We start from the raw sequence: 24213 nt of genomic DNA on the forward strand, positions 1-24213 counted from the left end.
TACAATATTTTTTACTGCGGCACCCAGAATAGTTCTTGCTCTAAGCCAATATGTATTCAAGATACAGCAATTGGCATTGGGGGCATATATTTGACCTTAGAACATGTTTAAAAACCCAAATGTAATGCAAATGTCACTTAAATATTAACAAATATGAATCATTGTTAATGCTGAGACAATTATTTTTCATATACAGTGCATTCAGAAATTATTCAGACCCCTTAACTTTTTCCACTTTTTGTTATGTAACAGCCTTATTCTATTTCCTCATCAATCTACACACAATGCCCTCTATTGACAAAGTGACATTTTTGCAACTGTATTACAAGTAAAAACCAGAAATACCTTATTTACACAAGTATTTAGACCTTTTGCTATGAGACTCGAAAGTGAGCTCAGGTGCATCCTGTTTCCACAACTTGATTGGAGTCCACCTCTGGTAAATTCAATTGATTGGACATGATTTGGAAAGGCACACACCTTTCTATATAAGGTCCCACAGTTGACAGTGCATGCCAGAGCAAAAACCAAGCCATGAGGTCGAAGGAATTGTCCCTAGAGCTCCGAGACAGGATTGTGTCGAGGCACAGATCTGGGGAAGGGAACCAAAACATTTCTGCAGAATTGAAGGTCCCCTAGAACACAGTGGCCACAGAGAGTCAGGACACCTATTTAACATCCCATCCAAAAGACAGCACCCTACACAGGGCAATGTCCCCAATCACTGCCCTGGGATAAATATAAAAAAATAGACCAGAGGAAAGGGTGCCTCCTACACCACTTCCAGCATCATCTGGTCTCCCGTCCAGGGACTGACCAAGACCAACTCTGCTTAGCTTCAGAAGCAAGTCAGCAGTGGGATGTAGGGTGGTATGCTGCTGGCTTGAGAGGAGCTCCAGAGAAGAATGGGAGAAACTCCCCAAATACAGGTTTGACAAGCTTGTAGTGTCATACCCCCAAAAACTCAAGACTGTAATCGCTGTCAAAGGGGCTTCAACAAAGTACTGAGTAAACGGTCTGAATACATATGTAAATATGATATTTAATTTTTTAAATATATTTTTGTATACATTTGCAAACATTTCTACAAACTTGTTTTTGCTTGTCATTAGTAAGTATTGTGTGTAAATTGATGAGGGGAAAAACTATTCAATCAATTTTAGAATAAGGCTGTAATGTAACATATTTTTATCCGTAGCATAAATGCTAACAGTATGAGGTTCATACTGGTGTTTCCATGTTTTTTGAGATAACAGCTGTTTCATCATACACCTTCCTACTAGTGCCCTCAATACACTCTACTTATAATAAACGGTGCATGCTTTTCGTGTCTTATAATGTGCTAATGAAACAAAACATTGCTATTGTAGACTATGCTGAACAGCAATAAAGAAAGAACTGAAAGACCTTCCAGTGCGTGTGTGTGTGTGTGTGTGTGTGTGAGAGAGAGTATCTTGCCAGTTGCTCCTCCAAGCTGTAGGTGGCGATATGCTCTGAAATATCGCGTCATTGGCACAACTGTATCTTTCTATCAATGACGTGGACTTTCATTGTAAGAATTTACTGCAGCCTCGCTGCTTTACACACAATATATTTGTCTGCGATATAATCGCATGCTACGACTATTTTGACAATTGTCTATAAAGTAGCCATTATTGTAGTATTTATTAGTAGGAATAGAAGGTCTGAGACGTTTGAAAACGGTGGTGATTTCTCAGTGAAACAGGTAAGTACTTTCACTAACGTTACTGTACCAAGAAAAGGTTACTTTGCTGCGCTGTCACCACGTTAGCTGCCAACGTAGAAACTGGCGCACGCTAGAAGAGAAACAAAGTGTAACTTTAGCTAGTCAGCTTAGTTACTAAGTAATTGCAATGACATTAAAATAAGGTTGGAACAACGTATCTTACAGTAGCTAGCTCCTATATGCTTCCTCAATTTGTTTTGTCTAGATAGGCTACATATAGCAAACCATGGTAGTCAACATGTCAGTTAGCTTTTCTATTGTGTTTGATTGTGAAAACAGAAACTTTAATTTGTATGCTCCCCCAGCCCCCCACCCAAAATTCAGGATGAGTAAAAACAAGGTGTTGAATCTGAAGGACAAAGTCGATGGCAACGAGATGGATCTGAGCCTCTGTAACCTCACTGAAGTTCCTGTTAAAGAACTGGTAGGCCAACAACGACACACTTACACCACATTACTTTTTATAACGCCATGTATTATAGGCAGTAGTCTTGTTGTCATACTGTTATGTGTGCGCTTTCAGGCTGCCTTCCCGAAAGTTACAGTCCTGGATCTGTCCTGCAACAACATCACCTCCCTGCCTGTGAGTAACCTTGAATGACCCCATCCCCAAAGCCAAACACTGGTCACCACAATCTTCAGTTCGGTCAGTTGTGTTAGTGCTGGACTGGAACTAAATCCTGCTCACAGTGTTGCTCTCCTCTGAAGACAAGTGGCGAATGTCTTTAAAGTAGATATTCTGGTAGCCAACCCAGCCAGATGGTCAAGGAGTTGTACTACTGTGTATTAACAAGAGGTATATGGGTAGAGGAGGAGAGGGGTGTAAGAGTTAGCAGCACTAGTGTACCTTGAGTTTCCTCTGAGCATTGAACTTGCGCAGACATTCCACTTTCTCCTGTCTGTGGATCATAGAAGCCACGGCGGAATGTTGCTGTAGGAGGGGAGAGAGATGAGTATTACAGACTGTACATAACTGTGTGTGTGTGTCCAGCTGGAATTCTGCAGCCTGAGCCACCTGGTCAAGGTGGACCTCAGTAAGAACCAGCTGACTGTTCTACCTGATGATCTGGGTCGCCTTGGCAACCTGCAACACCTGGATCTGTACAACAACAAGCTGACCATTCTGCCAGTCAGCTTCTCACAGCTCAAGGTAGGTAATACACACACTAGAACTGGGAATTGCTAGGGACCTCATGATACTAAACGGTGTCTAACCACTGAAGTCATTAACCAGACAAAGATCTGCCCACTATTTAATTAGAAAACAAAGGAGTTGGCATGCTTCACCATTGGCACCCATGTAATTTTTTTTTTACCAGGTAAGTTGGCTGAGAACATGTTCTCAATGACCTGGAAATAGTAATGAGCCAATTGGAAGCTGGGGAGGATTAGGTGGCCACACCCCTACAATAAATGCCATTAGATCTTTAGTGACCATAGCGTCCGGACACTCATTTAACATCCCATCTGAAAGACAGCACCCTACACAGGTCAATGTCCCTAATCACTGCCCTGGGCCATTGGGTTGTTTTTAGACCAGAGGAAAGAGTGCCTCCTACTGGCCCTCCAACACCACTTCTAGCAGCATCTGGTCTCCCATCCAGGGACCGGCCAGGACCAAACTGACCAGGACCAAACCTGCTTAGCTTCAGAGGCAAGCCAGCAGTGGGATGCAGGGTGGTATGCTGCTGGCCAAGATCTGCCTGGGTATAGTAGTTAGTTCCCCTCCGAAGCTCTTCTGGAACAATAGTTCTAGCAGGCAAACTACAGCACAATATAAGGCCCATGTTCACTGGTGCCATTCTGCTGGAAATACATTTGACCTGGAACTAGAGTGAATTTATTCAGAGGAATTACGAGTCCCAAATAAGTGGTCTTAATGCGTGGGTGTATGGAAATACTGCTGACTTCGCAAAATGAGTTAGTGATGATACTTCTCATGTAATAGAGGAAAAATAGACATTTCCCAAACATCAGCGTACAGACAGCTCAAATGTATTCACCCCCTGGGTCCCAAAAGTCCCAGTATTCTCCTGGCATTTTTACTACTATTATTAATTAATATGGCCATCTACTTAATTCTATAATATATAGCAATATTTACTGTTCATTTATTTTTGGTGGACACAGATATTATGTGTAAAGCTCTGAATGAGCTGGGAATAAACTTTGAATCCAACCATCAACAGTAGGAAAGGCTAACTGTACTCAGCCAATCCATAACCTTTTACGACAATCTGAAAATTCTATTGTTAGACAGTTAATTACAAACCGTTTTAAAAACATGAAGTCATATGTGCCTTTCATCACCAAGACTACACAGTAAACTCTACAATTAGCCAGTTATCTTTGAGCTGGGTAATATTGGTGAACTCAACACGACCACAGTGGCATATGGATGGAGGTTGAAGACAGAAAACACTTTACACAGTCTCAACAGTCTTCTTTTCCCCCTTTGTCTGCGTGTGTGTTTGTGTCCGCAGAACCTGAAGTGGCTGGATCTGAAGGACAACCCTCTGGAAATCAACCTGGCCAAGGCTGCAGGAGACTGTCTGGATGAGAAACAGTGTAAACAATGTGCTGCCAAGGTAAGACTGGGATGGAGAGATGGGAAGGTAGGCAGAGGGAAGTTGAGGAGATTCAGCAACTCTTGGAGGACAATGGAAGTTGATAATAAAGTTTCTTCATAAGAGATTACATTTTTATTTAACTAGGAAAGTCAGTTAAGAACAAATTGTTATTTACAATGACGGCCTACCCCGGCCAAACCCTAATGACGCTGAGCCAATTGTGCAATGCCCTATGGGGCTCCCAATCATGGCCAGTTGTGATACAGCCTGGAATTGAACCAGGGTCTGTAGTGATGCCTTTAGCCCTGAGATGCAGTGCCTTAGACCGCTGCGCCACTCAGGAGGATAGAGAGAGGAAGGAGACGTTGAGATGGACTAGAGGTTTGTTGGGTTCTAGCATGGTGCAGTGTAATTTCAACTACAATGTGATTGTAGGTTCTCCAGCACATGAGGATCCTTCAGGAAGAGGTAGACAAAGAGAGGGAGCGGCGCCTCCTAAAGGACAAAGGTAGGTACTATGATACCGTTGCCAGTGGTCAGTCATCGGGCTCCGCCTGGGTCTGCGTCCAACATGGCGCCCTTTTCTTTTTGACCAAAGCATAGGGCTCTAATCAAAAGTAGTGCACTATATGGGGAAAAGGGTGCCACTTTTCCCCATATAGCCTAGGATTGCTAGAAGCTATCAAATAAAATGCTATTGGTCGCATACACATTTAGCAGATGTTATTGCAGGTGTAGCGAAATGCTTGTGTTCTTAGCTCCAACAGTGCAGTAATATCTAACAATACACACAAATCTAAAAGTAAAATAATGGAATTAAGAAATATTAGGTTGAGCAATGTCGTAGTCCGGAGTATAAATATGTATGTATATGTGTGTGTGTGTGTGTGGTAGGCTGTATAGACATTATGGACAGTATGTGGATATAATATGTAGTATATCTGAAGAATACGTGGAAAGAATAGTAAATGTACAGTAATAGTTGAATAGGATGGCATTGACTAGAATACAGTATATACATTTTGAACAGTATGTTAACATGATTTAAGTGACCGGTGTTCCATTGTTAAAGTGTTCCATGCCTATGTACATAGGGCAGCAGCCTCTAAGGTGCAGGGTTGAGTAACCGGGTGGTAGCCGGCTAGTGACAGTGACTTAAGTTCAGGGCAGAGTACTGGATGGAGGCCGGCTAGCGATGGCTATTTAACAGTCTGATGGCCTTGAGATAGAAGCTGTTTTTCAGTCTGTTGGTTCTAGCTTTGATGCACCTGTACTGCCTCTCCTTCTGGAAGATAGCGGGGTGAACAGGCAGTGGCTCGGCTGGCCGATGATCGTTTTGTCCGTCCTGTGATCTTGGGTGCCGTGTAGCGTTGCACATTTTGGGGAATATTCAGAGATGGAAACTTTCCGTGGGAATTAACGGAAATATATGAAAATTAATATTAATACTATTTAAATGTAGATGTTTTTTGCTTTGGATATATTTACCATATCATATGGAGACAGAAACATAAACCTTTTACCTTATCATAAGTAGACATACATGCAAATGATTAAATCCTTCTAATAGAAAAAATAAAATAAACATTTAGTTATGAATTGAACTTTAATTAAATGAGTTGACTCTTCACATGGGATGATTTCACTGAACAAAATAAATTAAATAATCCCCAATGATCCATCGCATCTCCCAAAAAACGTTTTCAACAAACATCTGTAAAATGATAGTCTAGAAACTAAAGCTTTGGTTGTCTTCCTCTCAGGCTTCCATGTCTTCTCCCTGGACCTCATCAATGTCCACCTCTTAAACATCAGACTCATCTTCACTGTCACTTTCCAACCTTGTTGAGGATGGCTCGTTGTCAGGCTCAAAAGCCCAAAATTTGCCCGGATGGCTACCAATTTTTAACCCTTGTATTGTTCAGCCTGTTGTGTGCTTTGGTGTGTGTGTGTTCCCAAACAAGGACCAGTTGCGCTCTGAGGCGGATGATGTTGGTGGGATTTGGAGGATGATGGAGGCAACAGGGGAAAGGGCCTCAGATCCACAAAGTCCCTTCCACCAGGTGGCTGATGCAGTATGGTAGTCGTGACAACATATCTCATCTCCATCCCAAAGCCCTTGCTTGGAAGTGTACTTCGCCAGACTGCCAAGAACCTTGCCCCCGCCCAGGCCAAGGTGGCGAGACACGGTAGTGGTGACACCATAGGCCTTGTTGATCTCTGCACCAACATGTACTCTGTGGCGTGTATGATCTTCAGGCAGAAGTCTTCACGCTTTTTGATGTATTTCAGCACTGCCGTTTCCTCTGCTTGGACGACAGTGAAGGGGGCAGGGCAGTATGGATTTCTTCTCTTACATCTGCAAGCAGAGTTTGAACATCAGACAGGATGCCAGACAGGATGGCATTGTCTCCCTCAATCCGTGCAATGGCTACTGCTATATGTTTCAGGAGTTTCAGGCTGATTACCACTCTCTTCCAGAATACATCATCCAGGAGGATCCTCTTGATGGGGCTGTCCATATTGGCAAACTGTGATATGGCCATTTCTTGGAGAGACTCCTTCCTCTACAGGAGACTGTCAAACATGATGATAACACCACCCCAACGGGTTGTTGCTGGGCAGCTTCAATGTGGTGCTCTTATTCTTCTCACTCTGCTTGGTGAGGTAGATCGCTGCTATAGCTTGATGACTCTTCCCGTACCGAACCATTTCCTTGGCTCTCTTGTAGAATGTATCCATTGTTTTCAGTGCCATGGTGTCCTTGAGGAGCAGATTCAATGCATGAGCAGCACAGCCAATGGCTGTGATGTGAGGGTAGGACTCCTCCACTTTAGACCAAGCAGCCTTCATGTTCGCAGCATTGTCTGTCACCAGTACAAATACCTTCTGTGGTCCAAGGTCATTGATGACTGCCTTCAGCTCATCTGCAATGAATTGACTGTAGAATACTGGTTAAGGGATGGAGATGTAGATAATTAGTCCTAGCCCACAAACATTTGACCACCCATCAGAGATGATTGCAATACAGTCTGCTTTCTCTATGATTTGCTTGACCTTCACTTGAACTCTGTTGAACTCTGCCTCCACAAAATTAGTAGATAAAGCATGTCTGGTTGGAGGGGTGTATGCTGGGCGAAGAACATTCAGAAATCTCGTTCAATACACATTGCCTGTGAGCATCAGAGGTGAACCAGTTGCATACACAGCTCGAGCATGACATTCCTCAGCATTTCTCTGACTACGTTCCTCCATTGAGTCAAAAAAAACTTCTGATTCCAGGAGGACCATGAGCTGTTGCTGTCGATAAGGTGTCTGCTTCATCATTTTCACCTCGAATAGAAGCAGAGGGACTTTAGTCAGAGGTAGCTTGTTGTGAGCGCTGAGGGAACTTGGCCAGATGATTCTGTATATTTGTTGCATTCTTCACAAATGATTTGACACAGTATTTGCAAATGTACACAGCTTTTCCTTCTACATTAGCTGCAGTGAAATGTCCCCACACATCAGATAGTGCCCGTGGCATTTTTCTGTTGCTCCTTCTTCACCACACTGCGGGTGGACCATTTCAAATAGTCAGTGATTGGTACGCAGAGGAACTTGAAGCTTTTTACCTTCTCCACTGCGGCCCCGTCGATGTTAAAGGGGGCATGCTCCCTTTGCTGTCTCCTGAAGTTCCACAATCTGTCCTTTCGTTTTGTGGACGTTGAGGGAGAGGTTATTTTCCTGGCACCACTCTGCCAGGGCCCTCACCTTCTCCCTGTAGGCTGTCTTGTGGTTGTTGGTAATCAGGCCTACTACTGTCGTGTCGTCTGCAGACTTGATGATTGAGTTGGAGGCGTGCGTAGCTACGCAGTCATGGGTAAACAGGGAGTACAGGAGGGGGCTGAGCATGCACCCATGTGGGGCCCCCGTGTTGAGGATCATGGGGGTACAGGTGTTATTTCCTATCTTTCAGCACCTGAGGGCGGCCTGTCAGGAAGTTCAGGACCCAGTTGCACAGGGCGGGGTCAGACCCAGGGCCCCAAGCTTAATCATGAGCTTGGAGGGTACTATGGTGTTGAAGGCTGAGTTATAGTCAATGATTAGCATTCTTTCAGTGCGATGGCATCATCCGTGGATCTATCGGGGCGGTCTAGGGCAGGTATTCCCAAACTAGCCTCGTTTCACGCAATGCCATCGCCGGTACGCCAAATACAAATGTGATTCACATTCTTCACATTTTCAAACAGTACATTTATATTTTCCAACAGGGCTATGCATTTGGGTGAGATTTTTTTTCTCTCGCCTTAGTAGCCTCGTTTCATTGCCAAAAATAAAATTCAACCATCTAGTGTTCAGCGAAATAACAAAACAATGTCAAATACAGGTAACCTAGTCAAATAATTAACATCCAATCACATTAACCATTACTATCTCGCAGGGAAACCTTTACTCTTGCACAGACATTTAGAAACGAAACATAACTATTTGAAAAATAAGCCACGGGTGTTTTTGGAGTGAGAATAAAGACAACTTTCGAGTAGTAAGACGTGTAAAAGCAACAGATACCATTAATAAGAAGGGACTAGAAGCCTCTTATATGGTGAACTACCGAGTGGCTAGAACAGGCAAGCCCCATACTATTGTGGAGGACTTAATTCTTCCTGCTGCTGCGGATATGGTTGGGACAATGCTGGGGGAAAAGCCCCAAAAAACTATACAATGTCTTCATCAAACAACACTGGCACAGCTCCTGGGGGGTCAATTAGGAAAGACATTCTCTTCTGCAAATGACTGGAAACCAGGACAACATGAGAGGATATTTAAGTACTGGACAGCTTTGTGACATCAAATGGACTTTGGTGGTCAAGATGTGTTTTTATCTGTACTGATGGAGCAAAAGCCATGACAGGGAGACATAGTGGAGTGGTAACGCGCGTGCAAGCAGTTGCTCCCGGTGCCACTTGGGTACACTGCAGCATCCACCAAGAGGCTCTGCTGCCAGGGGAATGCCTGACAGCTTGAAAGACGTTTTGGACACTACAGTGAAAATGGTTAACTTTGTTAATTAAAGCAAGGCCACTGAACTCTTGTGTATTTTCTGCACTATGCAATGATATGGGCAGCGACCATGTAACGCTTTTACAACATACAGAAGTGCGCTGGTTATCAAGGGACAAAGTATTGACACGCTTTTTTGAATTGAGGGAAGTGCTTAAAGTTTACTTTACTGACCATAATTTTCATTTGTCTGACCCCTTGCATGATGACGAGTTTCTCACACGACTGGCCTACCTGGGTGATGTTTTTTATCACCTGAATGATCTGAATCTAGGATTACAGGGACTCTCTGCAACTATATTCAATGTGCGGGACAAAATTGAGGCTATGATTAAGAAGTTGGAGCTCTTCTCTGTCTGCATTAACAAGGGCAACACACAGGGCTTTCCATCATTTTTTTGTGTGCAAATGAACTCAAGCTTACAGACAATGTCAAACGGGATATAGCGACGCACCTGAGTGAGTTGGGTGCGCAATTACGCAGGTACTTTCCCGAAAACGGACGACACAAACAACTGGATTCGTTATCTCTTTCATGTCCTGCCTCCAGTCCACTTACCAATATCTGAAAAAGAGAGCCTCATCGGAATTGCAACAAGCGGTTCTGTGAAAATTTAATCAGAAGCCACTGCCAGATTTCTGGATAGGGCTGCACTCAGTGTATCCGGCCTTGGCAAATTGTGCTGTTAAGACACTGATGCCCTTTGCAACCATGTGCCTATGTGAGAGTAGACTCTTGGCCCTCACTAGCATGAAAACTAATACAGGCACAGATTGTGTGTGGAAAATTGTTTAAGACAGACTCTCTCCAATACAACACAACATTGCAGAGTTATGTGCGTCCTTTCAAGCACACCCTTCTCATTAACCTGTGGTGAGTTATTCACAATTGTTGATGAACAAAATTCAGCTAACTAAAGATAACTAATTCAGCTAACTAAAGAGCTAAATTATTGATTATTATATTATTATTTGTGCCCTGGTCCTATAAGAGCTCTTTGTCAATTCCCACGACCCGGGTTGTGACACAAACTCTCACTCATTCTTATATTTAATATATATATGTATCGTATAGTGTGTGTGTGGCAGGCTTACAATGTTGGCAAAAAACAACATTTGAGAGTGTGCTGACCCTGGTGCTAGAGGGGATATGCGGCTAGAGGTGGAATGTTTGAAGGGATATGGGACTATAAAAAGTTTGGGAACCACTGGTCTAGGGTGTCAAGTAAGGTGATATGATCCTTAACTAGCTTCTCAAAGCACTTCATGATGACAGAAGTGAGTGCTACCGGTCGATGGTCATTTCATTCAGTTACCTTTGCGTTCTTGGGGACAGGAACAATAGTGGACATCTTGAAACAAGTGGGGAAGGCAGACTGGGATAGGGAGAGATTGAATATGTCCGTAAACACTCCAGCCAGTTGGTCTATGCATGCTCTGAGGACGCGGCTAGGGATGCTGTCTGGGCCGGCATTCTTGCGGGGGTTATCACGTGGTTAATATGTCTTACTCACGTCGCCCACAGACCTCGGGAGTGTCCAGCGTTGGTGGCACTGTATTATCCTCAAAGCGGGCGAAGAAGGTGTTTAGCTTGTCCAAGGGCAAGACGTCGGTGTCCGCGACGTTGCTGGTATTCCCTCTGTAATCCGTGATTGTCTGGAGTCCCTGCTGCATACGTCTCACTATGGGTTCACTCGTGATATTTCATACTGTTTTAACATTGTTAGCTCAGAGCAGCTGATAGTCAGTAATATCTAGCTTGCCATGATTATAGCTAGGAATTTGATTAAATTCAATAAACATTATTATTCCCCACTGGGCAATCATTGAATGAGACAACAAACACGTTAATGGAAGCCGCAGGAGAGTGTACAAAACATTAAGAACACAGAGTGAACATATCAAAACTTTATGTTCATCTTTTTTCTTTCTTCCATGGCATTAGAACTGGAAAAGAAGAAAGAGACGAAACAGAGAGAGAGGGAGGCGAAAGAGAGGGAGGCTCGTAAACGAGAGAAGGCAGAGGGGAAGGAGAGGAAGAGGAAGGAGTACAACGCTCACATGGCTGCCTTAGCTGTCCAGGAACAGAAGAATAAGAGAAAGGAGGAGAAGAAAAAGCGGAATGGACAGATGGCAGCAGGTATGTAATGGGCGCGTTCCAGGTTGTCTTTAATGGAGTTGTGCAGTGCACGTGTTGACTATACAGCGAACATCACTTACTCACTTCTCTCTCTCCAGATAAGAAAGCAGCAGCTGAATCCACCCCCAAAGCCCAAAGACGTTCTCTCATTGGCCTGCTTTTCAAGCTCCTCCTCCTGGTGCTGCTGGGATTGGCTGGAGTTGTCGGGGTATGTCATCTGACCGGGCTAAAGGAGGAGGCGGTGTGCGCGCCAATCAACATTGCTGTGGATGACGGCCTATCCTGGATCCGGGAACAGGAAGTAGATGTGAGGGTCAGAGAGCTGGTACAGGAAGTTGATATCAGAGCCAGAGAGCTCCTGCAGAAACTAACCTCTCTGGCGCCGCATTTCCTCGAACCGCTCGGCGTCGCACACACGGCAACGGAACCTGTGGAAACGTTAGAAAACTGAGTAAGGAAGGAAGGTAGGACTGACGAGAAAAAAAGAAAGATAGACGACCAGCTTAAATTCCTATGGAATTGTCCTTTCGTCGCTCCTGGTTTCCTCTGTTTTGTACGCTCTCTTTTTAACCAGTGGCTGTCTGCGTCACAAGTTACTCACCCTAGTCTCACACCCTAGTTCCCTAAAGTGTGGGACTCTATTGCAAAGTAGTGCACTATTAAAAAGGGAATAGGGTGTGATTGGAGGCTTTCCCTGTGACTCATGTGCACACTCCCAAGTCAACCCCCAGCCCCTACTACCCCCTAGGCACGGTAGATCTGAAAGGTCTGGATAAGTGTATTCAATATGGTGGAAACGCAAACTTGCCCATCACAGGGCAAGGTCAAGATACAATATATATACCACACCTGTCCATTCCTTTCATATCTACACAGGTGCACAGGACGTAAAGGGTAGGGGTTGATTTGGGATTGGGCAATAGTAACAGACTCCGTCTGTGCTGCGTCAAAGTCTTAAGAGTCCAACTGGGCCTCCCGAGTGGCGCAGCGGTCTACGGCACTGCAGTGCTAGAGGCGTCACTACAGATCCGGGTTAGATCCCTGGCTGCGACCGGGAGACCCATGAGGCGGTGCACAATTGGCCCAGCGTCGTCCGGGTTAGGGGAGGGTTTGGCCGGATGGGGATGTCCTTGTCCCATTGCGCTCTAGCGACTCCTCGGTCGTCAGTTGCACAGTGTTTTTTCCAACACATTGGTGCGGCTGGCTTCTGGGTTAAGCGGGCAGTGTGTCAAGAAGCAGTGCGGCTTGGCAGGGTCATGTTTCGGAGGACGCATGGCTGTCCACCTTAGCCTCTCCCGAGTCCGTATGCGAGTTGCAGCGATGGGACAAAACTTTAACGACCAATTGGATATCACGAAATTGGGAGGCAAAAGGGGTAAAATATTATTATTATTATTTTTTAAATAGACTCCAACTGCCAATCAGAGCCAGGTATTGGCCAGAATTTGAGCCAATCAGATCATAATATAAATGTTATCTGTGGTTGGTTGATGCAGTCTGAGCATGTGCAGTGAGGCTGTAAATATGGAGTAATCCTGTGTCTTCCATCTGGGGCAAGTTGGCTGCATTCATTTTTGTAACGCTACATCTCTGCTCAAGGACTGTCAACATCAATAAATGCCTTTAAGCTGGAGGATTGTCTCTGTAGTTTTTGCAGAGATGTGTATGTGAGAATGGAGCATTGTGGCATGCCTCAGTTTATTGAATCAATGGAAAACCTTATTCTATAGCAGCCACGGGCCAGGGGAACCTTCTTCCAATCAAAACGCACCATTCCAGGTATCCGACTGTACCCAGAATGCCTTGCTCCGACACTGGCCTACAACAGTAGGCCTGATTACCAACAATGACAAGACCGCCTACAGGGAGGAGGTGAGGGCCCTGGGAGAGGTGCCAGGAAAATAACCTCTCACTCAATGTCAACAAAACAAAGTAGGTGATCGTGGAAACAGCAGAGGCTGCACACCCCTATCCACATTGATGGGACCGCAGTGAAGGTGGTAAACTTCAAGTTCCTCGGCGTACACATCACTGACTATCTGAAATGGTCCACCCACACAGACAGTGTGGTGAAGAAGGCGCAACAGCGCCTCTTCAACCTCAGGATGCACATTTGAGAGCATCCTGTCGGGCTGTATCAACGCCTAGTACGGCAACTGCAGTGCCCGCAACCGCAGGGCTCTCCAGAGGGTGGTGTGGTCTGCCAAACGTATCACTGGGGGCAAACTACCTGCCCTCCAGGACACCTACAGTACCCGATGTCACAGGAAGGCCAAAAAGATAATCAAGGACATCAACCACCTGAGCCACTGCCTGTTCACCCCGCTATCATCCAGAAAGCAAGGTCAGTACAGGTGCATCAAAGCCGGGACCGAGAGACTGAAAAACAGCTTCTATCTCAAGGCCATCAGACTTAAATAGCCATTACTAGCTGGCTTCCACCCAGTTACGCAACCCTGCACGTTAGAGGCTGCTGCCCTATATACATAGACTTGGAATCACTGGCCACTTTAATAATGGAACACTAGTCACTTTAAATATGTTTACATACTGCTTTACTCATCTCATATGTATATACTGTATTCTACTGTATTTTTGTCAATGCCACTCTGGCATTGCTCAATCTAATATTTATACATTTCTTAATTCCATTATTTTACTTTTAGATGTGTGTGTGTGTGTGTGTGTATTGTTGTGAATTGTTAGAACTACTGCACTGTTGGAGCTAGGAACACAAATATTTCGCTACACCTGCAATAACATCTGCTAAATACGTGTATGTGACCAATAAAATTTGATTTGAGGGCTACATCCCGAGGGGTTCATGTTGATTGTATGGAGATTGTGACAGCCGGTTAAATGGTGTGCCTTGACAAGGCAAGAACAAGTTGTAAGGAGAAGTGCTGTATTATCATAAGGAGGCTTATACTTGGAATACGGAGGAGGAATGGAGGAAAAAAGAGAGGCAGAGGAGGTCAGAGAGAGAGAGAGAGAGAGGGAGGGAGGAAGAGGGTGAGCTTGAGTCAGTTAAAATGGCAGAAAAAAGGGAGATGGTTTGTTAAAGAAGAATGGTAGAAAGTAAAAGCTGAAGGAGCTGAAGACAGGAGGAGAACGAAGTGAATGAGGGCGAAGTATCGGAGGTGGTAGGTGTGGTGAAGTTCTCAGAGCCAGAGGCTTGCACTGAGGATCAAGATAAAGATATTTTTGAAAAAAGTGGAGATGTGAATTGCTTTGCTCTCAAGAAAAGGGTGCCATTGAAAGGAGTGATTACTGGGGTAGGGGTAAATGTGAAAGTTGACCAACTGAAGGGGAAGATTCCTGGTGTTTGATGCTCAACGTTTTGTGCGACGCAGACAGGGTGGCGTGAGTGGTGAAACTGAAGAGTCATTGTGAGTGGTGAAACTGAAGAGTCATTGTGAGTGGTGAAACTGAAGAGTCATTGTCTGTTCTTTTGAGTTTTGATGAGTCTTTGCCCGACAAAGTGTTGTTAGGATATAATAAGTTATCCTGTATGAGATTTTGTGCCAAATACATTACGTTGTTACAGGTGTCAAGCTCATTGGCATGTGGCAGTAGTGTGTAGGAGAGAGGTTCCTAGGTGTGAGAAGTGTGCAGAAGGGCATGAGACAAAGGAATGTGAAGCCTTGTACAGTACAGAGGGATAAACCAGCAAGTGATATACGTTCAAGTAAGATTGGATTTTTTGGCATTTATAGCAATAGTTATCAACTGTACTGCTGGGATGGAAAGTAAATCACAGAAAATAGAGGTTGTGGTAGCAGCTGCAGAGAGGTATTTGGATGTGCGAGACTTGACATCAGAGTTATGGGGTGTTTTAAGTGGTGGTGTCCCATCATTTCAGGCTGTTGGCCTGAAGTAAGACTAAATATATTTAAATAGTGAACAAAGATATATTTATTTTTGTGAGTGTAGTGTTAGGTGGTAGGGTATTTGTTTAATAAAAACAATTCAAGTATAAGGGAGTTATACTCCAGTCTAGTAGGTGGCGGTAATGCAACATTTATTGGATGCCAACCGCCGTTAAATCTCATCGAAGAAGGTCTCTCGGCTATAATGCCATACTTAGCCCATATACACGGGTTCGTCGTCGTGCAGCTAGCTAGTTATATAGTTCATAATTTGTAAGTAATTATTGTAACAGTAAGGCTAATGACATACATTAACATAATGACATACCTTAGCTAATTACCTAAGAAATGTTCCCGAGGTAAAAACGAACCTCTCAAGCTACAGTAACGTTTAGCTACCAATACATTAGCTAACGTTAATAGTTAGCTACCTGTCAAAGTAATAAAACAAAATAACTAGCTACTCACATTGTTATTAAACAATTATTGTATAATGTGTTCAATATTTTATTTTCAAAATAATAAAAGTAATTCGCTATTTATCTCGACTTGCAACTTTGGTTCCGGGGTGTGGTGGTTGACGGGAGGGTTTTGATGTGACACAAGGTCACGGCTAAACCCCGCCTATTTCTACAATTTTTCTTAAAATAATATTTTAACCCTAACCTCAACCACACTGCTAACCTTATGCCTAACTTTAAATTAAGACCAAAAAACCTCATTTTTGATATCATGAATTGTTACTATATAGACCATTTTGACTTTGCGGCTCTGGTAACTAGTAAAACAAGATGGCTGCGCTCTCGTCCTTGATGTTCAAGTCCAGAGCAGGTAAAATATTCAAATCATAATTTATTTGCGTTAAATAAAACCTCTTTGAAACACGTCTTTAGACCTAATATACGCCAATGACGCGCATTTATTATACAGCTATTTAGCTGGATAACGTGTTTTTGAAGCTAGCATGACAATAGCCAATCGCTCGTTCTCTGTCATCAGCTTGCTTAAAGCTGCAATAGGGTCAAATCAAATTGTATTTATATAGCCCTTCTTACATCAGCTGATATCTCAAAGTGCTGTACAGAAACCCAGCCTAAAACCCCAAACAGCAAGCAATGCAGGTCAAAAGGCCAAAACCTAGAGAGGAACCAGGCTATGAGGGGTGGCCAGTCCTCTTCTGGCTGTGCCGGGTGGAGATTATAACAGAACATGGCCAAGATGTTCAAATGTTCATAAATGACCAGCATGGTCAAATAATAATAATCACAGTAGTTATCGAGGGTGCAGCAAGTCAGCACCTCAGGAGTAAATGTCAGTTGGCTTTTCATAGCCCATCATTAAGAGCATCTCTACCTCTCCTGCTGTCTCTAGAGAGTTGAAAACAGCAGGTCTGGGACAGGTAGCACGTCCGGTGAACAGGTCAGGGTTCCATAGCCGCAGGCAGAACAGTTTAAACTGGTGCAGCAGTACGGCAGGTGGACTGGGGACAGAAAGGAGTCATCATGCCAGGTAGTCCTGAGGCATGGTCCTAGGGCTCAGGTCCTCCGAGAGAGAGAAAGAAAGAGAGAATTAGAGAGAGCATACTTAAATTTACACAGGACACCGGCTAAGACAGGAGAAGTACTCCAGATATAACAGACTGACCCTAGCCCCCCGACACATAAACTACTGCAGCATAAATACTGGAGGCTGAGACGGGAGGGGTCAGGAGACACTGTGGCCCCATCCGATGATACCCTCGGACAAGGCCAAACAGGCAGGATATAACCCCACCCACTTTGCCAAAGCACAGCCCCCACACCACTAGAGGGATATCTTCAACCACCAACTTACCATCCTGAGACAGGCATTCCTGTATATACAGTATTAAGACACCGTGGAGCCGGCGAGAGATATGGGTTGAAAAATGTACCTCATTCCAGGGATGAGAAAGGCGTTGTACTCCGAATTGTCCCATTATCCTAACTGTTACACCAACCAAATTTAACACAATTTAATCTTCATAGTTAGGATAATGGGACAATTCAGAGTAAAATGCATTTCTCATCCCTGGATCGAGATACACAGGAATGTTGTGAAGCTGTAAGCAAGCTGGTCGGATCTGCTGGCTAGTTCGTTCTGCATTTAGTTAGCTAACTATCACCGGCTGGTGTACTCCTTGCCCTTATGACTCAAATTGCAAAAGTAATAGATTGAGGCATTCCACGTACCTATATGCCGCCTAAGGGTTATGCCCGGCTCGCCGACCCTCTGTCTAAACGCAAACACACCTCACTTGCAATATGGTTTTGGGAACATAACTTTCACATAAGAGAATTGTTCAAATACAAAAGTTACACATAGCAAAGTCGCACCCGGCTGTGTTTTGACAAACGCCTGCTTCCAGCTGAAAATATGAAATGGAATTGTCCAATGGAAATGTGAGCACAAGGTGACATACCTCTGCAGGAGGTTGTAATTGAAAACAGCCTGGTGCAACTTTTCTCACCTGCATACAGTAAGTGTATCTTTTGTATGTGTTTTTATTTTTTTTAATTTAAGCTTTATTTAACTAGGCAAGTCAATTAAGAACAAATTCTTATTTATGATGATGGCTTACCGCAGCCAAACCCTGATTTTTGGTTGAATTGAACAGTATAAAACAATCCGTTTTGTACTGGAGAAAGACCCATTGAAATCCTTTAGAATATATGTGTTGCCACTCTAGGATCACTCACTACTCATAAACCACTCTAGGATCACTCACTACTCATAAACCACTCTAGGATCACTCACTACTCATAAAGCAAATGTAGAACTTTTATTAATCAAAAACATGAAACACCGTCCAATTTTTTAAAGATACTGGGATCTGATATTTTGACCATATCGTCCAGCCCTAATTCTTTCTTGCTGAAATTATTGTTAAGTTCCAAATGTTTCCAAAACTGTATCGCAAGCGATGGTTAATAACGTTTCTAAATGTTAACAGAGCGTCCAGATTGTAATTCACAGTGAGCCAGCTGGGGTCAATACCTTCAACTGGTATTGGGGAGGGAGGGGAGGCTCTAAAGCCCCCTTGGCTTATCAATAACTAGTGTAGTCCCGACATGACCATGCTATCCAATCCCTGGACAGCAGGGCCCCTTCTATTAGACGTAAACCTAAACTTCTCTTGTCTATCACAAATGTTGATTTAAAATTATATTTGAACATTTCAGTTTTTGTGTATGTAGTAATTGCGTGGCCATGCTGTCGAGGGATTGGATTGCATGGTCATGTCTAGCTCTTGATCATGACTCTCAGTTCCATTAGATTATACATAAGTCATTGGACGAAGGCGTCTTCTGTACGGGGGGAGGTTTTGTTAATGTAAAAACCGAGCGTCGGGGATCTTAACATGCATCACTTGCAGTATGTTTTTTTATTTTTTTAAAGGTTGAATTGATACATACCTTGATAGGGTTAGTGTTCCCACACGGCCATATCTCCATGTTACAGTACTTGTTTACAGAAAACAGACAGAAGCCAAGAGCCTGTTCTAATGAGCTATCTGAACACCTGTGTGTAAGTGTAACTCAGTAAGTGTAGTTTCGTCAGGTGGCGGCTCCATAACTGTGTGGATCAGTGCACAACTGCTACAGTAACTATCTTTGATTTAAAGGATTGTTTCTCACCGATGAAAGTTTAGGGCCAAATGGTTTCGATTGTAGTTCACATGAGGCAGTCGTGGGTGAAACGAATGCCTGAGAACTGTAAGGAGAAGGCAGAATGCTGCCTTGAGTTTGAGAGATTGGTCATGTCGGGACTACAGCTGGTGTATCCGACAACTAGCTACCTACATTGGAAAGAAGTTGCTAGCATTGCATGAGCATCACAAATGGCATTGAACAGCCCACTGTCATTATACAAGCCAGACAGTCATTGTATCCCCTTGCTACAACTGTTACAATGTTTCCAAACTACAATGTTAACTCAATGAAATTGCAGGTCTTCTGCTCCCTTGCCAGTCCTCTCTTGCGGACTGGGTGCGGTTCGCCTCCAAGAAGGCAGGCGGTAGCAGCAAGAACCTCGGTGGAAAGAGCCCTGGTCGCAGATATGGCTTCAAGAAAACCGATGGTAGGGTGAAAGACATAACATGCACCTCAGAGATGTCAGAACTAAGCATACTGGTCGCAGATATGGCTTCAAGAAAACCGACTGCACTGGTAGGGTGAAAGACATAACATGCACCTCAGAGATGTCAGAACTAAGCATACTGACAAATAAACAGCATTAACGTAGCGTTAATGCTGTTTATTTGTCAGTATGCTTAGTTCTGACATCTCTGAGGTGCATGTTATGTCTTTCACCCTACCAGGGCAGTCACTATTCCAGTATCCTGATACTCGAGAGGTATCGAGGCAGGGAAACAAAACATGAATAGGACTACATTTCTTGAGGAAATCAGTCCAAATGTTGGGGGAAAAAACATCAGATTTTGTCACCCAGAATCACGTGTTTCTTTTCCAAGCTATAGCACCATGTCACACACTATGTCACACACTATGTCACACACTGTGTCACACACTGTGTCACACACTGTGTCACACACTGTGTCACACACTATGTCACACACTATGTCACACACTATGTCACACACTGTGTCACACACTGTGTCACACACTGAACTCGGCAACAAAAAATAAACGTCCTCTCACTGTCAACTGCGTTTATTTTCAGCAAACTTAACATGTGTAAATATTTGTATGAACATAACAAGATTCAACAACTGAGACATAAGCTGAACAAGTTCCACAGACATGTGACTAACAGACATGTGACTAACATTGTCATGCTGGTGGGTCATGTCAGGATGAGCCTGCAGGAAGGGTACTACATGAGGGAGGAGGATGTCTTCCCTGTAATGCACAGTGTTCAGATTGCCTGCTATGACAATAAACTCAGTCCGATACTGCTGTGACACACCGCCCCAGACCATGACGGACCCTCCACCTCCAAATCGATCCCGCTCCAGAGTACAGGCCTCGGTGTAATGCTCATTCCTTCGACGATAAACACGTGACCTAAGTTGCCTACCGTCTGTAAGCTGTTAGTGTCTTAACGACCGTTCCACAGGTGCATGTTCATTAATTGTTTATGGTTCACTGAACAAGCATGGGAAACAGTGTTCAAACCCTTTACAATGAAGATCTGTGAAGGAATTAGGATTTATTACGAATTATCTTTGAACGACAGGGTCCTGAAAAAGGGATGTTTCTTTTTTGCTGAGTTTGTCACACTATTTCATAGTCGTTTTTGAAAGTCCAAAGTGTTTATTCTGCTTTGTTTTCTTTTTGCCATGAAAAATTAGGTATCGTAATATCGCGATACTGGTATCGTGATACTGGTATCGTGATATCGTGATACTGGTATCGTGACAACATTAGATCCTACACACCATGTTTGCATTATCTAACAAACACTTCTGTTTTGTTGTCATCCATCTTCAGGGAACTTTGTCCATGCTGGCAACATCCTAGCAACACAGAGGCTCATGAGGTGGCAACCAGGAGCACATGTAAGGTTTCACACGGTCACGGTTAATATCCTGGGGTGTATTCATTAGACGGACATCTTAGCAAAACATTTTTCAAAAGAAACCGTTTACTCCAAAGAACTATATGTTTCTATTAGGACAAATTCAGGTAGGTCCCTCGCTGTTTCGTTTGGTTCCTAGTGAGTACACCCCTGGACGTTTTCAAATGTCTGTAGGTGGCTGGTTGATTGTCAACTAATCTCTCTTCCCCCTCCTCTCTTTCTGTCTCCCCCCACCTCTCTCTTTCTCTCTCAGGTGGGGATTGGAACCAACAACACCCTGTATGCCCTGGAGGACGGCATTGTCAGGTTCACTAAGGAGGTGTATGTTCCAGCCCCACGCAGCTCTGAGACCTTCAAGGTCATCACCAAGCTGCCCACAGGAACTGTACTCTACAAGACCTTCATCAACGTAGTGCCCAACAAACAGGAGGGCAAATTCAAACTGGTTGGCATGTTCTGAAGACTCATTCCTATTCCACTCTGTAGGTACAAACCCTACTCTTTCTATGGACTGGGCAGTTTGGATTTGAAAGGTTCTGTTCAACCGCAGACTAATTTGTCGTGAATGTTGTGGAACTGAGCCAAAGCGTGATGATGTTCCGTGGGAATTCCTCAAAGCTTCCTGTGTTACCTGTGTTACCTGTGGTGACCGTTGTCATCGATCCTGCACTCTGGAAATGTGACTTGTCGAAGTTTATTCAACAGGCACCTTTATGACTTTTTGTGCTGTAAGAAGACATACCAATGTCATTCCATCCAATAAAGTTTTATATATAATCATGACATCAGCAGTCTGTTGGAATTTTAAGCTTAGATAAGAGAACAATTTCCTGTGTATCCAAAGGTATTTAATTGTTGGGAATAATTTGGTATTGTTTTGGGGAAAAAAATCAATATCTAAAACCACCCCTGTATCAAGTGTGAATGTGTAGTTCTTGAAGTAACCACAGGGTGGCTCAAGTTACCCCTCAGTTTTCTCCATACAGACCACAGAGGGCTAATGTAAAAACCCGTGAAGCAGATTGAAGTAATAAATCACACTTTTTAAGCAGCAGACTGTATTCTAAAGAACTCTCATTAATCATTAACTCACAGCCCTATCTATGCGTTATCTTATAGCCAACTACCTCGCATCGTTTCGTGTTGATGACCCTGGTTCAAGAAACATTGGGTGTTGACTTGTAATTTCCTGTGAATTATTTATAAAAACCCATTCACATTCTGCTCGTACCAGGATTGATCCATTTGGGAGAAAAACAAATCTCCAAGTAGACATCACACTGTGCAAAAACTGGTTGAATCAATGTTTCTACGTTATTTCAACATGTAAAACGGATTCAATTTCAACAAAAGTCATCAACGTAAGGGAATTTGTCTTTCGCCAAACTTTGAACCTAAATCCAATGACATGGTGATAATTTGTTGTTGAAGTTGAATTCACAGTAGTTGACAACTCCACCAAATGTAAATCAAAACTAGAAGTTGGACTGATGTCTGTGCCCAGTGTGATGGCAGGATGTGTATAGCATTTTACAGATCATACTTTACTCAGAACTTGTAGAGTGAGTTAGGTGCCATTTATTTTGAGAGTATGAGTTCCAGATAGTATGTCAACTCCTCCCAGTGGAATGCAGGGGAGTGTGAAATACATTACGAATGCCCTGGTACATTCACCACAACAGACAGCTTGTCGAAACACTTCTGATGGAGGCCCTCTAATAACTGATGAGCGCTGTGGTTTAGAGTGCTGTAGTATGTGTTTATAAGATTTGTAAGTGCTTAGGGGAAGATTGGGTTTGGGGAGAGAAACTCTGCAAAAAGGGAGAGGTCAAAATGAGGTCTCTACTCCCTTCGCTGACATTACTCAACATCTATTCTAGGTTGTGGACATATTTGTGCCTGGTAGAGGTAAAACAGACACATTTCAACTCACTTTGACAAACGTCAATGAATAGAAGGTTGATAGCAATGCTATCAGTTTTTAAGAATTTGACCTTTATTTAACTAGGCAAGTCAGTTAAGAACAAATTCTTATTTTCAACGACGGCCTAGTGGGTTAACTGCCTGTTCAGGGGCAGAACGACCTTGTCAGCTCGGGAGTTTGAACTTGCAACTAGTCCAACGCTCTTAACCACTAGGCTACCCTGCCGCCCTGAATAATATAGGTCAAGTTAATACAACAAGTCTGAACTAAAACATGTATATTTTCTCACCAATGGTGTATTTCAACCTGACTTGTTGCAAATTAAAATCAGTGAGCGATGATGTAGTGTACACACACAATTTTATTTTTTGCTTAAGTTTTAATGTACTAAATAAAAGTTTAAAGTTCAATATGTTGCCATCGCATTTTCACCTCTACCGATAGTTTTGTCACAAAAAAACTGTTACGTTAAATAGAAAATATGCCTACTCTGCAATGGAGGCTGGTGGGGGGAGCTGTAGGAGGATAGGCTCATTGGTCTTGGCACGTTCGCTCTAGCCAACAGCTTGTAGATACAGTGCGGGTAGGCTAGTCTACATGATGAGATTATTATGGATAGGAGCAAGAATATTTTATTTTTGTCAAATGGCAGTCATGAATCGGTCAAAAGAATAAGACCCTCAATATTTATTGGAAAAGAGCATCAAGATCACTGTGCACTTTCACCACCCTGTGAAGTTCATAATTTATTTATTCTATATTCTAATAAATTGCAGGGATTCCCCAGTTGTAGTGGGAGGACCACACACACCATGTCATCGCGTGACTCCAAGTTTACTTCGACACGGTTGTTATATCAATATTTGTGCATAAACGAGTTTCCACCACCATTTCTCGCATAACACATTTTACAGACACGAAAAGATCCCACCATGTCGAACGAACAAATGATCTGTCAGCGTTTAGAAAACTGTATTGAAACGTCTTGTTTCCATCACAGCTGTCGTGATTAAATTTATCAAAGGTATGACTTTTCTCGCATAAAAACTGTATGGAAATGTAGTTAGAGTAAACTTTTTAAAAAAGCGGATAGGTTATTTATATCTACTTTAGTTCACCTATTTTACCTTTTTGGTTCAGCTATTTAACTATTACTTTCACATGTTTTTTTGTTTGATTTGGGTCACACATAATATAAATGTTTTGCATAGTTACATACTGTATCTCAGTCTAAACACATTGACAAACCCATTCCAGTTTAGCCCAGGAGGTAAATCAAATCAAATGTTATTAGTCACATGCGCTGAGTACAACAGGTGTAGTAGACCTTGCAGTGAAATGCTTATTTACGAGCCCCTAAA

General features: G+C 43.3%; 2 protein-coding genes across 2 annotated transcripts; both read left to right on the top strand.

Moving 5' to 3' along the window:
• Nucleotides 1-1533: 1533 nt before the first annotated feature.
• LOC139376962 (leucine-rich repeat-containing protein 59-like) lies at nt 1534-13138 on the top strand. Its single transcript, XM_071119989.1, has 8 exons — nt 1534-1726; nt 2053-2171; nt 2271-2330; nt 2739-2897; nt 4231-4335; nt 4753-4825; nt 11306-11500; nt 11599-13138. Exons 2-8 carry the CDS (start codon nt 2073-2075, stop codon nt 11949-11951), a joined length of 1044 nt encoding a protein of 347 aa, XP_070976090.1. The 5' UTR covers nt 1534-1726; nt 2053-2072; the 3' UTR covers nt 11952-13138.
• Nucleotides 13139-16028: 2890 nt separating this feature from the next.
• LOC139376963 (large ribosomal subunit protein bL27m-like) lies at nt 16029-21709 on the top strand. Its single transcript, XM_071119991.1, has 4 exons — nt 16029-16200; nt 19339-19467; nt 20841-20908; nt 21182-21709. Exons 1-4 carry the CDS (start codon nt 16161-16163, stop codon nt 21386-21388), a joined length of 444 nt encoding a protein of 147 aa, XP_070976092.1. The 5' UTR covers nt 16029-16160; the 3' UTR covers nt 21389-21709.
• Nucleotides 21710-24213: the final 2504 nt, after the last annotated feature.

This window comes from Oncorhynchus clarkii, chromosome 20 (genome assembly GCF_045791955.1).
Source record: "Oncorhynchus clarkii lewisi isolate Uvic-CL-2024 chromosome 20, UVic_Ocla_1.0, whole genome shotgun sequence".
Classification (NCBI taxonomy): domain Eukaryota; kingdom Metazoa; phylum Chordata; class Actinopteri; order Salmoniformes; family Salmonidae; genus Oncorhynchus; species Oncorhynchus clarkii.

Coding starts and splice junctions, on each gene's coding strand:
- LOC139376962 (XM_071119989.1), top strand. CDS start 2,073: ATGAGTAAAAACAAGGTGTTGAATCTGAAGGACAAAGTCGATGGCAAC. Junction 4,336..4,752: donor GTAAACAATGTGCTGCCAAG/GTAAGACTGGGA, acceptor ATGTGATTGTAG/GTTCTCCAGCACATGAGGAT. Junction 4,826..11,305: donor GCGCCTCCTAAAGGACAAAG/GTAGGTACTATG, acceptor CCATGGCATTAG/AACTGGAAAAGAAGAAAGAG.
- LOC139376963 (XM_071119991.1), top strand. CDS start 16,161: ATGGCTGCGCTCTCGTCCTTGATGTTCAAGTCCAGAGCAG. Junction 16,201..19,338: donor GATGTTCAAGTCCAGAGCAG/GTAAAATATTCA, acceptor ATGAAATTGCAG/GTCTTCTGCTCCCTTGCCAG. Junction 20,909..21,181: donor GGTGGCAACCAGGAGCACAT/GTAAGGTTTCAC, acceptor TTTCTCTCTCAG/GTGGGGATTGGAACCAACAA.